The sequence below is a fragment of the Aquarana catesbeiana genome, linkage group LG04, assembly GCF_042186555.1.
Source record: "Aquarana catesbeiana isolate 2022-GZ linkage group LG04, ASM4218655v1, whole genome shotgun sequence".
NCBI lineage: Eukaryota > Metazoa > Chordata > Amphibia > Anura > Ranidae > Aquarana > Aquarana catesbeiana.
Genome location: NC_133327.1, coordinates 136,484,322 through 136,500,062, shown reverse-complemented (window position 1 = coordinate 136,500,062; position 15,741 = coordinate 136,484,322). Strand labels below are relative to the sequence as shown.

General features: G+C 42.1%; 1 protein-coding gene across 2 annotated transcripts in view; it reads right to left on the bottom strand.

The window, feature by feature from the left end:
* Positions 1–5,425: 5,425 nt before the first annotated feature.
* INPP5D (inositol polyphosphate-5-phosphatase D) overlaps positions 5,426–15,741 on the bottom strand; it is a 199,705-nt gene continuing 189,389 nt past the window's right edge. For both annotated transcript variants that reach the window (XM_073625717.1, XM_073625718.1), the window contains 2 exons: positions 12,098–12,328; positions 5,426–10,829 (listed from right to left, as the gene is read on the bottom strand). In XM_073625717.1, the coding sequence (XP_073481818.1) occupies positions 10,502–10,829; positions 12,098–12,328 (559 nt within the window). In that variant the 3' untranslated portion in view covers positions 5,426–10,501. The remainder of the gene's footprint in view (positions 10,830–12,097; positions 12,329–15,741) is intronic.

The following is a 15,741-nucleotide window of genomic DNA, read 5'->3' as shown; positions in this document are numbered from 1 at the left end:
TCAAGGATTCCATTTACAAATGCCTGTTCAGTATCTCCGCTGTGCCCACGATCCTCAGCAACAGCGCCCATATCTGTGAAGATTTGCTGTCTGTCAGCATCCACCTCCCCCGCCTCTGCTCACCGTGTGAGTGTTTGTGGCTGGTTGGTAGGTCCTCCGGCGTCCCATCAACCAATCAGGTGCCCAGATAGCAAGTAATTGTGCTGCAAGTTTGAAAATGACTTGCTAAGCTTCACAAGTTTGTTGTACAATTGCAGCCAATTGTCCAAATTTCTTTGAAAAAATTCTGCAAGTCTGCTGCAAGTTCTGGTTCAGTTATGTTGTTCAATAGTCTTCCCACTACATGGGTCACTGTGGCTGTTTTTTTATGCTGTAGACTTGCAGAGCTCTTTCTGTAGTTCTGCAACTTTGCTCTTGCTAGAGACTTGCCACGCAAATTTACTACAGCTTGGAAAAGTGTCAAATAGAACTTGTGCTTCAAGTGCTCTGCAAGTGTACAACTTGCCAGTGAAAATGTGCAGACTTACAATTCAACACTGCCACACATTTGTGACAAGTTATGCTTGCTATCTGGGTGCTTGCCCCACCCCCAAACCCTGGCCTTCAGAGTAGGAGAACGGAACTTTCTGCTTGGCTCAGTGTCAGGTCACATAGACTCCTCGTGTATGTCCTGTAGCTCCACTAAGAAGAATCAGACAATAATGTAAGTAGGATCTCAGGGGACATTGCTGTATGGGGGATCTCTGGGGACCCTGCTGTATGGGGGATCTCTGGGGACCCTGCTGTATGGGGGATCTCAGGGGACACTGTTGCATGGGGAATCTCTGGGGACCCTGCTGTATGGGGGATCTCAAGGGAACCTGCTGTATGGGGGATCTCAGGGGACCTGGCTGTATGGGGGATCTTAGGGGACCCGGCTGTATGGGGGTTTGCTGGGGACCCTGCTGTATGGGGGATCTAGGGGGACCCTGCTGTGTGGGGGATCTCGGGGGACATTGCTGTATGGGCATCTCAGGGGACCCTGCTGTATGGGGATCTCAGGGGACCCTGCTGTATGGGGAATCTCTGGGGACCCTGCTGTATGGGGGATCTCTGGGGACCCTGCTGTATGGGGCATCTCAGGGGACCCTGCTATATGGGGGATCTCTGGGGACACTGCGTATGGGGGATCTCTGGGGAACATGATCTAAGGGGGATCTCTAGGGACCCTAATGTGAAACCCTGTTTTAAGCTAAGGGGAATCTGGTGGTAACCTTAATGTGAGGGCATGACTCTGGTGACCCTGATTTAAGGAGGGGGGATCTGGAAACCCTGATATAAGGGGGAGACTCTTGGGTACCTGAGGTAAAAGGGGGAGCTTTGGTGACCCTAATGAAAGGGGGGACTCTGATGTAAGGGGGAACTCTGGGGACCATGATGTAAGAGGAGGACTTTGGGGAACCTAATGAAAGAGGGGAACTCTGAAATAAGGGGGAAACACTAGGGACCCTGATGTAAGAAGTGGGGACTCTAGGGACCCTGATGTAAGTGGGAAACTTTGGCGCTCCTAATGAAAGGTGGGGACTCTGATGTAAGGGGGAACTCTGTGTACCCTGATGTAAGGGGGTAGTACTGCTGTACTACCATGATGAAATCATGTGCACAGCTGTTCCTCGGAGCCATAGAACTGCATTCGCCAGTTCAGGCAACGCCCATCAAAAGTGATATGCTGTTTAATTTTTCTCCTTGGCATGTATATAGCCATGAGCAGGAGTATGTTAGAATTCAGGTCTGGGGCGATAAAGCCACGGGTCAACCACCTGGTTTTACTACTCCCTGGCTGAACCTGGGAACAAAGCTTTACTCCTTCAGAGTGACACATGGCCTCCTAGATAAATGCACCCCACAGAGACCCCACCTTCCCAGCTCCCCTCTCTCTTCAAACCACCACCAAATCAGTCCTTAGACTCACACCACATTTTTCATTCCAGTGACCCCACCAATGCAGGGGCATTTTTTTCCTTATACTGATGCTGGGGAATTTCTTTCTAAATCACTGTGATTCCCATATTCAATTGCATGTTTCACCAAACGTGCTGCACGCATCGCTATTTAACCCACCCCACCCCCAGGGCACTAGATGACCTTGTCCCGCCACTGGTTGTACCCATGCCATGGAAACAGTTATATCAATTGTTGCATTCGGCAGGCACTACCATTACCAAATGCAACCAATTCAAGTGAATGTGGTCGCGCCACAACCGCACTGCAACCAGGTGCAATGTTTGTAGTTGTGGTGCGGTGGTGGAGGCTTTTCACAGTTAAAATAGGTGGTGAGGTGATATATTGCCTCCCAGGCGCCTGACAACCACCCTCTGAAAAGCGATCCACTGATTGCTTTTCAAAGGGGCGGCAAGGGCTGCCCCAGTGCAAACAAGCCCTTATGGAACAGTTCATGCTGAAAAGTCTAGACTACTGATATCAATACAAATGATTCTCCAATGTGCATCATTTTATGTCTTTTTAACGCTTTTTTTTGCTTTAAAAGAGCATATTATAAGCCGATTTTCCCCTCCATGCACTTGGTTCTCATAGCAACTTAATTTAGGAAGGAGTAACTGATTCAGTATTATAGTCAGTAAGACAGTAAGACAGAAATATGGCATTGATCATCTTCCTTATACAATAATACTTTCTCAATTCCATATTCTGAAAAAACGTAGTATGGTCATTTTCCAATCACTTTTGATTGTTTTTGTTCCTTTTATGATGAAATGAATAGGGAGAAAACAGATTTGAAAATGCTTTTTTCTACTTGATGGGGTTGTAGTGTGTGCATGTGGTTTGTAATGATTTTTATTTAAAATCCGGTCTTCTAGTGCAGCTTTGTTTTTAACCAGGGGGCCCAGGCCTCCTGGAGTTCGCTTCAGGTTATTTCAGGGGTGCCTAGACAAAATGCCTAAAAATTGCCCAAAAACTGTACACAAGCCAGCAGGTAGATGAAGCGTGCCTTTTAGTTACACAAAGCCTCAGGTTTTCACTGTGCACCATTAGAACCTTCCATCCAGCAGTGTTCTAACAACCAATGATCTCCGCCAGCACTGGGGTCACATTAGCTGAGTGAAGGAGAGAAACTGAGGGAGAAAAACATTGGAAAACTAGTCAGTACCAGTGAGCAAAGGTGTATTTGCTTTGGATAAATCACCTCTATGTATGTGAATGTTGCCTCGTTATGAAAAAATGTTAGTTTTTTTACATTCTAGAATTGGGTGCCTCAGGATGGTGCATAATTCTATGCTTAATTGTGTAATAAAGGGTGTCTTGACTGAAAAAGATTGGGAAACGCTGTTCTGGTGTGCAATGGTAAAGACTGCATAGGAGATTTTATTTTTAAAACCTATGTTTAGTCATAAAATGTGTGGAAGAGTTAGATCTCTTTCAGGTTTGCATTGTAGTCACAGCTCCCAATCTGAGAGATTTTTCTTTACCTCCTGTTCTGTCAAAAACCCATCACCTGAACAGGTAATGAAGGGACATCTCCTTGATGGGTTCCAACACACTATTCCCAACGCACACATTCCTGTAGAGATGGCTGTATTTGTAAGTGGGCGCTGAAGCGACCATCGGCTGGAACACTGTGTATTCAGAGAGAGTAATGTCACCAGCACACCAAGATCTCTAAAAATGAGTCCAAGGCTTTAATTAGCGATCACATCATGACAGCAGAAAGCTTTCTGCTGTCATGATGTGATCGCTGATTAAAGCTTTGGACTCATTTTTGGAAATCTTGGTGTGCTGGTGACATTACTCTCTCTATCTTCTTGATGGGAACACAAAGAGCAAGGAAAACCTGAGAGGTTCTAACATTTCCCAAACCCAGTTAAAAGAAATTGTTGTTGCTTTAGCCCCATTGGATAGGTTTCCTATTCTTATCTCATTTCCTGTTTTGTCTGACCCCTGTAAAAGGGGTTGTAAACCCTCAAGGTTTTTCACCTTAATGCATTCTATGCATTAGGTCAAAAACCTCCTGTGATGCAGCAGCCCCCCAGAGCCCCCCTTTTACTTACCTGAACCCGGTCTTTCCAGCAACGGGGATGAGCACACCAGCTCCAGCCGGTGTACCGGGTCCTGATTGAATAGATTGATAGCAGCGCAGTCATTGGCTCCCGTTGCTGTCAATCAAATCCAATGACGCAGGAGCTGGGGGGGGTGTGTCTGTGTGAATGGATGCAGCAGCATGACACGGGAGCATGCCCGCACGAGTGCCCCGGGGGAGAGTGGCTCTCCAACGGGGCACTCGAGAAGAGGAGGAGCCAGGAGCGCCGCTGAAGGACCCCAGAAGTGGAGGATCAGGGCCACTCTGTGCAAAACCAACTGCACAGAGAAGGTAAGTATGACATGTTTTTTTTTTTTTTAAACAAACCTTTACATATCCTTTAAGTACACACAAAGTGGTTGAAAATGTTCCCAATGGAGACACAAAGGGCAATAAAGACTTGACTTAGGTTCTAACCTTTGCCCACTATAGCCAAAGTGAAGATAAAAAGTTATGGCTGGAGTTTGGCTTGAAATACAGTTCATAGATACACAGAATTCAGCTCACTCCATGCAGCAACAAACCATATCATCAGCAGGGAAGCTAGGTTGATGAATGGTGCTACTCAGAACAGAAACCAAATAAACAGCCATATCACCACTTTAAGGTCTCATGCATATGGAGATTTAGTAGCTCAAAAGTCCTCAAGTATAACATTTCTGTCACTTTGATGCTCCTGAGGAGCCACAGGTGGTGTGTTCTGCCAGGCATACAAGTTAATTACTGTATGCTGCCGTACACATGCAAACGCCAATGCAGCTGTGCATTGGCATTTACCCAATTATATGCGCTTATGTGATTATGGCCATGTACAGGTTCACTTGTATGGCCCGCCTTATTCCACCTGCAACTCCTCGGGTTGCATTATGCTTGAGGACATTTGAATGTCTGTGTGCATGAAGCCTAGAAATGCACACAGGACATTTATTTATCACCCATGAATAAAATGGACAAGAACTGTCATTACTGCCTGTGGCTTGAAATGTTGCTATTCATGGGTGATCAATAATTGTCCTATTTGGAGATGGTGTGCATTTTATGTTCACATTCTTGATTTAAAATTCAATCCAACTCTTTAACAGAAACCCAAAAAATATATTGTAACATTTATCTAGACACATTAGTTATTCTGGTGAAGTGCTACATAATTTCTCCCGTTCTTGTATTGTTGAATGTTATACAGTTTTATATTAGTAAAAATGTACCTTTCATTATCTGCAAATAAAGAAAATCAGAATTTAGCTTCAAAGCCTCAGTACCATGTCATCATCACATTGCCATTATTATTATCAGCAACAGAGATATTTACAATCAATGATGTTGCCATTATTAATAATTCAACACTTAAAATTTATACTCAAAGTACCTATTTAATTTGGCTTACATTTATATATTATAATCTTTAAGACAGTTATACAAAAAGTTAAATCCTTCATATTTACAGTAATGCCAAATAGTGATCTTTTTCTAATACATAGGCCAATGATAAAATAAATTTGCACAAAAATTTAATTGTACCTGAAGTGTTTATATTTTTGCTAACAAGTGCCACATGCATTAAATTGCCACTAAAATACACAATTATTATTATTATTATTATTATTATTATTATTATTATTAATCCAGTTCAGTAGTTGGGAATGCTTTGCTACTGAGAGCCCGGAGTTGTGGTTTGTGCAGTTTCAGTGGATTTAGCACAGCACAAGGCAGGGAAACAGATGTAACAATGCAGTCACTGGTAAGGAAGACAACATTTTCACCACATGGGTTACAACCAGAGTATGAGGCCATCATCAGTCACAGAATGGGCTAAGGGATACTTTTATAAAACAAAATCATTTTAACATTTTACCTTTAAAACTCAATTATGGACAGCTATAAAATACAAAAATGAGTATGGCTCTGTATTCATTAATACATCAATACATGTTTTAAATGCTACCAGTGCAAAATCCTGAATTTGGCTTGCTGTCAGCCTCATGCAACCTCTGTACAGCATTACTCAGACTGGAAGAAGAAACTGCAGTACTAACCAAAAAACTGTGCAGCATGCACATGTGCTAAGAACATGCTGACAGAACGGGATAGCAGAGTGGACAGAGGGATGACCTGATCAGTACGTTGCAGCTCTATTATTGTCCAATTATCAGGTTGGGTTGAAAGGACACCACCACATATCATCCTTTGTAACAGAGAAAGTGGTGTCATCCCTCTGGCTAAGCTATTTGAGAGATATATAAATCTCACGACTAGATGAACAAACAAAAAATGCAAATCCTTTGGCAATTCTCATGTACTTCATCTACAGTATGTATTTAACAGATTACCTGGAGTTTAGACTTAAAGTGTAAGTATACACTCCTATCGTTTTCAGCCAAGGAAGCTTCCATTTTTGCCTCTTTTTAATCTATAGCTGCCATGATGCTCCACATGTGATCAGTTATGACACCAGCCATTGGATGGTTTTACAGTTTGGTTTAGAGCACAACGAATGGGAGTGTTACATTTCCGGCACATGCCGGAAATGAAACTGTTTTATGGATGGGTTTACTTCCACTTTAATGGCTATCAATATTTGAAATCTTTGGACACACATTTTCACAGCTTAACGACCCTTTTTCTATCAGAAGAATTGGTTGAAAACAAATGAGTTTAGGTCACTAAAATATTAGGCCCAGAATCAAGGAGAACAATATAACAATTAATCAGACCCCTGACCCTACCTATTTTTCTCAAAGTATTAATAGCGCATAATTGTTTGTGTTTTTATTCTTCTGGGGAAGAATTTTAAGGATGCATTTAGAGCAGAATTGAAGTCACTCTGTGTGTGTGTGTGTGTGTGGGGGGGGGGGATATTTACTAAAACTGAAGAGTGCAAAATCTGGTGTAGCTGTGCATGGTAGCCAATCGGCTTCTAATTTCAGCTTGTTCAATTAAGCTTTGATAATAAAACCTGGAAGCTGATTGGTTTCTATACAGAACTGCACCAGATTTTGCACTCTCCAGATTTAGTAACTCACCCCCTGTATGTCTGTAAAAATGTTACTTTGATGAAAGTAAATTACATTTAAAAGCCTTCTGCTGTATTCTGTCTTCAACAAATGGTTTTGAGCTGATCCTCCTGGCACATGACAGTGCTGCCACCATTCTATGAGATGCCCCAACAAAGTGCTCTGACTGCCAGTCTGACATACAGAGTACACTGCACCAATGCTCCCACAAGAGCTCCTTTCTTGGTCTCCGTGCAATATAATACTTGGTGCACCCATGGACATGCATAGAATTTTCTCTCATAACACATGAATTGTGTGAGCAGGGCTGGTTATTATTTTCATTTAAGTAAAATTAGGTTCACCATAAGCTTTTTCAAATTGTGATATGCTTCAGTTTGGCTTTAAAGTAGACCTTTACCCCAAAATAAAAGTTGCTCTCGGTTGCCCTCTTCCTCCTCCCAGCCTCTATCTCAATATTTTTGGTAGGAGAGGGGCGAGTACCTTTCTTTCTGCACCCTCCCCCATTTCCTCGTTCTTCTCCTAGAGGAGGATAATGTCATCTCAGCCCACCCACAGCCCCATTTACATCACAGAAGGCTGCTGGACCCGTCTAACTGCACCGCTCGATCTCATGCATACACAGTGTGGAGCCAGCTGTGAATCATCACAATGTCACAGCTGCAGTAGTGTATTTAGGTTTTGTGCTGCCCTAGGCCTGACTAAACTCGTGCACCCCCTAATTTAAATATGATCCACCCCTTCCTGTCAAGGCCACACCCCTTGCTGTTTAAGACCCGCCTGGAAATTTTCAAGTGGGGACACTAGTTCTGAGGGCCAGGGGGGGGGCAATGGATTACCTTAATTTACATAGATTTCCTCTCACTTCCTGTTTGGCTATGGGGCAGGAAGTGAAAGGAAATCTCTGAAATGGGACGGGGATGGCAAAAAATAAACTGACAGGGGCTATAACCCTCCCTTATTCTATCCAAAATGAAAAAAAAAGTGCTGCCTATAGTTCTACTTTAAGCACAAATTTCTGATAATTTTATGGAAAGGACTAAGAAGATATAACCATGCCAATGGTGCAGCAGAAAACATATAGCACAGTGAGGAAGGTTTGTGGTCCAGGATGATAGGACAGTCAAAATTAGAAGCCCCACAGTTGCGGAATGCCAGCCGCCCCCGCATACAGGAAGCAGTGCGGCCGCTTTATGGGGGCACTAGACTAATTTGCCTCTAAGCCCAGTCCACCCCATAAGACTGGCGCTACACTAACAGTGTAGTGCAAGCTGGTGGGGACTCTTTCCGTGCTGCCCCCCTGCAAAGTGTTGCCCTAGGCCTGGGCCTTGTCGGCCTAGGCCAGGATACAGCTTTGCACAGCTGGATCCCAAATCCAAGATGGCTGCACCAGGGATCCGCAATGCTGAGAAGAATCTGCTGTGGGGAAGACAGTAGTAGATTACATATGTCGGATCCCTATTTTGTACTTGGAGCAGCAGGTAAAGTGTCACCCTCTCTCTCTGTCATCACCAGTGCCAGATATGATATGCTGGGCAGGGTCAGTACACACACAGCTTGTACTTTTTTCACTTCTTTCAAATATGTATGATTGTTGGAGCTATTGTGTTCTCATTATCAGTGTTGTTTTTTCTGAAATATATATATATATATATATATATATATATATGGTTTTTTTTTTTTTTTTTTTTAACTTAGCTTCTTCTCATGGATCCTTAGAACTGAACTCCAGGCAGATATAAAATACACAAGCACATGCAGTATATTAATTGATACATCATTAAATGCAAGCAGTGTAAGTACCTGAATTAGACACTGTATTATTCTCTTGCAGCCTGCTGTACAGCAGAGCTCAGCCTAGAAGAGGGAGAAGCAGCACAAGAAGCCAGTGAGTTGTGCTGCAGTGCTCAAGTACATATTGCATCTTATCAGTTCTTAGATGCAGTGGCTGCATTAATTTTCTTATTTTTTTTTTAGGCTCTTTTACTTTATTTATACCTGTGATCCAGCCATTAAAGCTGGGTATACACATTGAGTTTTTTTTTGTTCAACCAGCGGGCTGAACAAAAAAAAATCTAACAGATCCTAGCATCCACACAAGCAATGTGGATGCAGGGACTTCTTCCAATGCGCTATTGTATTCTGACAGCTGGGACTCTGTTAGAATACATAGATCAGCACTTGTGTTGAACTGAGAGGGGTACACATAGACCTCAATTTGGCCAGTTCCTGCTGAGTTTCCATAAATGTATACCCTGATTTAGTCTGTTACTTTTTGAACTTTATTCAACAGACCAAGCTGTCCAGCAAACTTGACAGAGGGTTGGGACAACCCATTTACCACTGAGTTGTTCTTACAATGATCATCTTTTATTCATGTATGTAAAAACTTTATGTATCGCATCTGTGTATTTTGATGTTTGAGTGGAGTGCGGTTTAAAAGGAAAGAAGTTTTCCTTCCTGAGATTTCTCTTTCCTGTTCATGTCTGTATATTTACCTAAGAATGCTGAACCAGAACCAAGCACTGTCACATGAAAAAGAGAAGATAAGCACTTACTTTTCTGGCACACACTTTAAGGCTACTAAGAAAAGAGTCTACTAAGTGTCAGATCAGAGCCAAAGTACAGATAGCCAAAGACAGATCAGAGCCAAAGTACATGATACCATTGGGAACCTGGTCTCCATTACAATTACTATGGAAAATCATCTATTGGTCTTCTGTTTTTTTCTTTTATATCATTTGCAAAACCTAAAGATTATGGAAATAATTCTCCTTTACATAGGTCTGACCACTACTAAACACCATGTCAGAGCTCACTGCAGTTTGTTGACTTTTCCCCTTTGTTTTCATATAATCCTTCATTAATTTATATTCATTTACTTATTTAGTAAATCATCTATCCAATGTCAGGAACAAATGCAAGCATACATGGCAAAATTAGTTTAAGCTGGCACTTTGCAGAAACAGGGTCTTGTATTTAAGGAATGCAGATACGAGTGGAGTTCTCGGAGTATGGGCAATATAAAGAGAGTCAATTGCACTTCCATTCAAAATGTGGTGTCATCAACGTTCAAGTGATGCAGTCATTATGGTAAACATCACCCATGCCAACTGGGCCCAACTCATTTTCTGGCTGAAAGTCAGATGGCTTGAAAATATGGTTCCAGTGTTGCCCAGTATCATTTTGGAAGGGTAAAATGTCAGACAGAAGCATTGCAATATGCAGTTCCATATACTATACTTAATAGGAGTTCCAGGAGAGGCAGGGAGAGCATATTACCCCATCATTTCTTCTGTAGGCCCTAAATTGAATAAGTAATTTACTCTTTCTAAAAAGATATCTTAGATGAAATAGTTGTAAACTGATGTAAACAAAAGTGCAAGAACAACTTGTGAAGAGAAAAGTGATGTAATTAGTTGTTCTGGGCCTCACGTAGAGCATGACTTTTAGCAGGCAATGGCGGACGAGGCTTAGGTGCAACAATTTCAGGCCGGTTGACACTATTTGGAGCCATGGCTGATAGAACGTTCTTTACTGCAGCTTTTTCAAGAACAGCAGGTTTCCTCTCTGAAGTGGAATATGTCATAGATCGTTGACGAACAGCTGGATTTTTGCGAGGTGCTGGCTCAGGAGGTTTATGAGGCCGATTCTGACCTAGTGGAGGATTAGAGCCAGTGTTGACTGGACCATATAATGGATTATCAACCATTTCTGGTATGTCAGCTGAGGCTGGAGGGCAACTGCAGAGAGATAATTTATTAGTGAAAAAAGAAAATGAACCAAAAGACAACTTGGGCAATTTTCTGCTGTGATTATTAATGTACATTGGGAAAGAACGTGGCAAACTGTGCATTTTAACATGCGTTACTACAAGGTATATAGGTCTGAAGGAAAAGGATTAATTTTTACAGACAGTGCATTTTTGTAACACAAAGGATTTACAATAAATAATTATACAGTATTGAGGGTTCTTCACAGTGCTGATGAGCTGACTCACTGGATTTTGAATAATCACTGGATTTTGAATATCTTGTGACTGACTAGCTACTAATAAAGGCTTGAAAGTGATTGTAAACAATCACCCTCTAAAACAACCCATTCAATTTAAAATAGAAATGAAAGGCTAAACATTTTTTTATAGATATAAAAATGCATTATAAATACCTATTTTCCCTTTTTATAAGTGATCACATTCCCTCTGTTCTGAGCTGCATAAGAGCTGGGGGGGGGGGGGGGGGAAGCAACAGCACACTGAGCTTGGCTGTGCACCAGGGGCGTGTCAGGACAAGTCTGATCATTGGAGGAGAGCAGGCTGAGCTCCCAGCATAGCTAGAGAACCGACTGCTCTCCTGCTTAGTGTGGTTAGTTATTAATAGGATAGCAAGGGGACTAGCAGAAACACCAGGGATTTCACACAAAGTTAAGCCTCGTGCACACGATCGGACTTCAAACAAACTTTTCTGTGGATTTCTGTTTAAAGGGCGTTGGCCATGAACTTGGTATGCATACACACGGCAGGACTTTTTTAGGCCAACTTTCACCAAATCACGTGGTTTTTCAGCTCTTTACCGCCACCCTTTGGTCAACTTCTGTATTGTTGTCTGATCTTTTACATTGGTTCTGAGCATGCGTATTTGTACTTTGGACACTGGATTTGTGTACACATGATCGGACTAGCCGACGTAGGACTTTTGTTGCTGCCAAGTTTGTCTGTTTGCACAGCCAACATTTGTCCGATGAAAACCGAAAAAGTTTGTCCGATGGAGCGTACACACAGTCGGATGTTGCCTTAAAACAGGTCATTTGCATGTTTGTTGTCAAAAAGTCTGATCGTGTGTACGGGCCTTAAGCGATACAAAGAGAACAGGATACTTTCTCATACAAGTACATGGTACAGCAGGCACATATCAGGAATATGAAGTGTTGGGGTAACAAACGCTAAAATCAAACAGACTGTATGATGCAATACAATTCCTCTAGTAGAAAATAAACGATGAATGTATCTTACAAAGACTCCTGCTGACGGGTACTTGGAGGCCCTCGAGCACTGGGACAAGGTCCAAACTTTTGAGTTGATGTAGGATTCCGTGCGGGAGGTGTAACTGGTGTGTCTCCACGACCCAGCACTGGAGAGCCTGGTTTGGCTCGCTGTTCAGTCACTTTAAATCCTGCAGGAGTTCCGGGAGGACTCTGCTTCACCTGGTTTGCTAACACTTGATTTGGCACAATTTGATCCACGCTGGAAACAGATGAAAGAAGAAGCATGAAGAAAACCCAAATGGTCAGGAAGCCTGAGACAGACATAACAAATTATGACCCGAAAGACTTGCAAGACTTAAGCTGGCCATAGATTTCTTAGGAATTTTCTTTTGAAATTCTATCAATGTCTTAATGACTTTCGTACAAAAATTCTCAGAACATTCTCAAAACATTTGCCTGTTGTTTGCTTTTAACATTTGATTTTGGAATGAATGACATTTTCCATCCTGCTCCTTTGAATTTTCTCTTCCAATCATTTTTATTAAAAAAAAAAAAATCAGAGAGGAAAACATGTAAATTACAGGGATTTAAAAGTTAACTAGCGATAAGCGTATGAATTGTTAACAAATAATGTCCTGTGGAAGGAAAGTCATATGAAATGAAATATATTTATAATAATACATATATAATATATTCTGAAGAGATTTCAATGGGAGAGTACATTAAAACTAATTCCTAAAGGTGTTGAAAAAGGATGAGAAAATAAAAGGAGACAGTATAGATCAAAAAGAGGATAACTTAAAGCGGTGCTCAACCCAAAAGGAGAATCTCCGCTTGTTCGCACCGTCCACTTCCACATTTGGTTTTTGGTACTTTGGTACTTGGTTTTGACAGGTACCTGCTTCCACTTCCGAGTAAGATCGCTGTGGCAATCTGTGAGCATTTTTGGCCCCTGCTCCTCCCATTTTTCTCCTCTTTCTGTCTTCAGGGACACACGCAGGGACCATTCACAAAGCACAGCGCAACTTGCACATGTGCAGCAGGGAACCGTCTGTGAGGCCTGAAGGCTTCACTGCTGGTTTCCTTTACTTACAATGCCAGTGCCTGCACCTGGAGCTGACTGACGAATCAGTTTGGGGTGCCGACATCACGGGATCCCTGGACAGGTAAGTGTCCTTATATTAAAAGTCAGTAGCTACAGTATTTGTAGCTGCTGACTTTTACTTTTTTTCTAGACTGGAGCTTCTCTTTAAGAAAGAAAAGAGGAGAATTACTGAATTATTAATTGATTTTTGCAAGATATTGTACCCAAGGCTTCCATATTTCATTAACCACTTCTCACCTGTTATATGACGTCCAGCAGGACAAAATTCCGGCGCGCAGCGCGGCAATCGGTGGTGCTGTGTGTCACTCTGACACACCACATCTCTGATCGTAGTAAGGAACATCTGACGTGGCTCCTTACCACATGATCAGCTGTGACCAATCACAGCTGATCACAGCGTTAACTAGGAAGTGCCAGTAAATGACTTTCCTCAGTTTGTGAGCTGATCGGCGGCTCTCCCTGTCAGAGGGGGGGGGTCTGTGCTGATAATCAGCACATTGATTATCAGCACAGCCCCATTAGATGTGCCACCAACAATGCCAATCAGTGTCCATCAGCTGCCAGTCAGTGCCCCATCAGAAACATCTGTCATTGCCCATCAACTGCCAATCAGTACCCATAACAGTGCCAATGAGTTCTCACCACAGTACCAATCAGTGCCCATCACAGTGCCCATCAGTAACACCTGACAGTACCTCGTCATCAGTGCTGCCCATCAGTGCCATATATTAGTGTCCATCAGTGGCATCTATCAGTGATAATCAGTGCTGCCTAACAGTGCCGCCTATCAGTGCCCATCAGTTCCGCCTATCAGTGCCCATCAGTGCCGCCTATCAGTGCCCATCAGTGCTGCATATCAGTTCCGCCTATCGGTGCCCATCAGTGCTGCATATCAATTCCGCCTATCGGTGCCCATCAATTCTACATATCAGTGCCTCATCATCAGTGCCACCTTATCAGTGCCCATCAGTGCTGACTCATCAGTGCCCATCAGTGCCACCTTATCAGTGCTCATAAGTGCCGACTCATCAGTGCCCATCAGTGCAGCCTCATCGGTGCCCATTAGTGCAGTCTCATCAGTGCCCGTCAGTGAAGGAGAAAACAACATTTTATAACAGAAACAAAGAAAAAAAATGTTTTTTCAAAAATGTAGTTTTTTTCAGTTTGTTTAGCAAAAAATAAAAACCCCAGTGGTAATCAAATGCCACCAAAAGAAAGCTCTATTTGTGGGAAGAAAATGATAAAAATGTAGTTTGGATACAGTGTTGCACGACCGCGCAATTGTCATTCAAAGTGCGACAGTGGTGAAAGCTGAAAATTGTCCTGGGCAGGAAGGGGGGTAAGTGTCTGGTATTGAAGTGGTTAAATAGAGTCATGTTATCATGTTAGAGGATCTCCAGGATTTGGCAATTGCTACTATAACTACTAAGAAAATAAATGAGATTCATTTCTTAGAATGTGCAGGCATATTTTTTATAGGTCAGTTTAGAAGGGCTTGCCAAGGGCACATATTCAGATTAATGTGTATTAAGGAACTGATAAGAATATATATTTGGGTTCAGAATTTTGCAACCTCTGGGCATGTCCACCAAGTATAACATGCAGCCCCTTCCTTTCCACAACCTCTAAAAACAATCAAAAGAAGCATTTGAAATATAAGAAACTAATCTTGTCAGTACCATATACCATATCAATAACACTTTGGGGTTGATTTACTAAAACTGGAGAGTGCAAAATTTGGTGCAGCTCTGCATGGTAGCCAATCAGCTTCTAAGGCTGGCCATACATTCTGCAAATTTCTTGTCCAATTTCCTTAAGATTTACCTTCAACTATGTAGCACAAGGGTCTTCCTGAGTGCATACAAAATGATAGTGTTTATGTTTTGACCTCATATTAAATGGCTTTGGTAAATCTAAAGGAAAATTGTACAAGAAAATTGTATAATGTATAGCCAGCCTAACTTCGGCTTGTTCAATTAAGCTTTGACAAAAACACTTTGAAGCTGATTGGTTTCTATGCAGAGCTGCACCAGATTTTGCACTTGCAATTATCTGGTAATTTATTAGAAATAGAATGAAACATATTAAATATTACAGAAATAGACTTTTGAAGTTTGTCAGGATTTTTACATAAATATTCCATGGGTATCATTGATGATAAATCAATTTGTTTCATCAAAGTTCCACCAGAGGGTGAGTACGTGGATTGAAAACTGGCTACAAGGGCGAGTTCAGAGGGTGATGATAAATGGGGAGTACTCAGAATGGTCGTGGGTGGGTAGTAAGGTCCTATTTAATGCTATTTAATTTGTTCATAAATGACCTGGAGGATGGGGTAAACAGCTCAATCTCTGTATTTGTGGACTATACTTAGCTAAGCAGGGCAATAACTTCTCCGCAGGATGTGGAACCTTGCAAGAAGATCTGAACAAATTAATGGGGTGGGCAACTACATGGCAAATGAGTTTTAATGTAGAAAAATGTAAAATAATGCATTTGGGTGGCAAAAATATGAATGCAATCTATACACTGGGGATGAGAACCTCTGGGGGAATCTAGGATGGAAA